General features: G+C 35.8%; 1 protein-coding gene across 1 annotated transcript; it reads right to left on the bottom strand.

The window, feature by feature from the left end:
* Positions 1 to 1,074, bottom strand: LOC120735359 (olfactory receptor 13C2-like). Its single transcript, XM_040034702.1, has one exon. It carries the CDS (start codon positions 934 to 936, stop codon positions 1 to 3), a length of 936 nt encoding a protein of 311 aa, XP_039890636.1. The 5' UTR covers positions 937 to 1,074.
* Positions 1,075 to 2,527: the final 1,453 nt, after the last annotated feature.

Consider the following 2,527-nt stretch of genomic DNA (forward strand, 5'->3'; position numbering starts at 1 on the left):
TTAATACAAGAAGTTATTTTTGCCCTGACAAAGCAGCCCTTTTAGGTGTTTTGAAATTTCCTTCATTTTGAGCCCATATACAAATGGATTAAACAAAGGGTGATAGAGCACTGTTTGTAATGTCATTATTATGCGTGCAGTTTTTGGAAAATCTGCTTCCACCCGAGCTATGCTTACATCATACACAAAGAACACAGAGGCACTGATTAAAACTAAGAGATGGGGTAAACAAGTCTCTGCAGCTTTCTTCCTGATTTCTTTGCAACTTTGATAAGAAACAATGAAAATTGTTGTGTATGTGAAAACTATGAAGAGCATAGGAAGTATTACAAGATCTAGTAATGCAATCACACCAAAGATGATAATTAATCTTGATCTTTGACACTGAAGAGTGTAAACTGCATTATTACAAAATATTCCTTTTATATTAGAGTCACACAGTTTAGCTTCAGCACTCGCTATTGCTTGGACAGCAACATGACAAGCAGGTACAAGCCAAGCCACAACAAGGAAAATACTCACAGTAGTTTTTGTCATGATAGTTTGATATTCCAGAGGTTTACATATAGCCACATATCTGTCATAGGCCATGGCAGCCAGGAGAAAAAACTCTGAACCAACTAGAGTGTAAAACATAAAAAACTGAAAGAGACAGGCTGAATATGTTGTGACTTGTTTTTCAGATAAAAAGTCAATCAGAAGTTTTGGGTAAATAGTTGTGCTGTAAAGAACAGAGTTAAGTAGCAAAGCAGCAATGAAAATGTACATAGGCTCATGGAGGTTTTTATGAATCCAGATTAAATACACAATAGTAGAATTAGTGCAGATTATTAGAATATATAGTGTAAACATAATAAAAAAGAAAATATATCTGTACTTGTTAATTTCTGTGTACCAGTCCAGAGTTAGAAAGGTAACATTTAACTCTTTATCCATTATTGTTTTCAAAGACAAAACATTTGCTCATAAAACTAATTACATAACAAGTATGAATGGAAAACCAAAAACAAGACAAAGACTTCACACAGTCATACGAGCATGTGGCAGGTTTTTATTATTTTGCCTTATCCTCAAGGGAGGGAGAGTTCTGAAACACCATTGTTCTACCTTTTATAATTGATGCTTTGGGAATGTACAATTAATCCTTCTTTTCTGTTCAATGTGAACATTCAGGATGGCAACACTATCTCTCCTCATTAAAAAAATAAAAGTAATACCAGATTAGATGTGTAAACAATGAAGAGCAAAAAATAAAAATGAATAAAGTCAATAAGAACAATTCTCTCTCACACAGTAATTTCAAGGTGCGAAAATGTGCTTTAAACATAAAATAAATGTTGTTCTCAAATCATTGATTAGGTGACTTCATAGTAGTATACATGTTGGTGATGTCCTTTGTGTAAAAACTGTTCAGTTTTGTGTGTCCTGTATCATTAGCCCAAGGACAGAAATTCTTATACAAACTAAGTGCAACAATGTGCATATGTCCAGAACAATATAACTGTGGGTTATTTGATTGTGTTCATCAGTGTGACAGCCTGGGGGAAGAAACTCTCTCTGTAGCATCCGGTTTTTGTAAACAGCGCTCTGTAGCACCTTCCTGAAGACAGCAGTTTGAAGAGTTTATGTCCAGAATGTGACGGGTTTGCAGAAATGTTTTCTGCCCATTTCCTAACCTGAACATGTTCTGGATGAAGGGAGTCCCTCAAGGTTCAACATTTTTTTCCTCTGGTTGAACTTTCAAATGTTCTTTAGTGTTTTATGGCAATACTTACACTTTCATCATTCTTTGAAATTGTTATTGAAAGTTTTACTATTTATGGGTGCATGATGGAAAGTCTAAACCAGGGGTATGCAATCTTTTTGATGATGAGTGCCATTAAAAATTAAAAACTAAAATTTCCTCAGAGGTCAATGTGCCATATAATTGCGTTAGCAATAAATTTAATACCGCTCTATATTAACAGTTACACACTATATAGAACAACTTTATCGAATTATATTTGTTTGCAGATGTTGGCAGCTATCAGCCAATAGTTATCAGCTATTTTGAAACAAAAAATGACACTTTTTATCCATAACAAGAACTCCATAACAGCAAATGAACTGTACAACAGAAAATGCAAATGCTATTTATGGTCTCCTCACAACAATGATAAGAAAAATAAACTGGGCCAATATGGCATGTTTGTTAATACAGAGATACACATGTTAATGTGATCTCTGTTCTCCCACTCAGAGACACAGGTCTCCGAGTGTCCAGCGTTCAGACGGCTACCTAAGGACACTCATGTGAGAGAAAATCTGCTTACACACAGTGTAGAGCCAAATACTGTCAATAAGGCCTCTGCAATGTTCTTAAGACAGTTAAATTTGTCAGGTCGTGATGTCCAGCAGGTGGAAATGCAAGCTCCATGAACACGCACAGCTGTGGATTCCAGCTGTGTCTGTAGTTCTGCAAACTTTGACCCCCACAGAGTCGAGCTTGTCAGTTCAATCAGCTGCATTTCGATGTCCTCTGTGTCCA

Source organism: Simochromis diagramma, unplaced genomic scaffold, assembly GCF_900408965.1.
Source record: "Simochromis diagramma unplaced genomic scaffold, fSimDia1.1 OVJJ01000091.1, whole genome shotgun sequence".
Classification (NCBI taxonomy): domain Eukaryota; kingdom Metazoa; phylum Chordata; class Actinopteri; order Cichliformes; family Cichlidae; genus Simochromis; species Simochromis diagramma.

What these genes read in the sequence shown, in the direction of transcription:
- LOC120735359 (XM_040034702.1), bottom strand. Translation starts at nt 936, where the DNA reads ATGGATAAAGAGTTAAATGTTACCTTTCTAACTCTGGACTGGTACACA.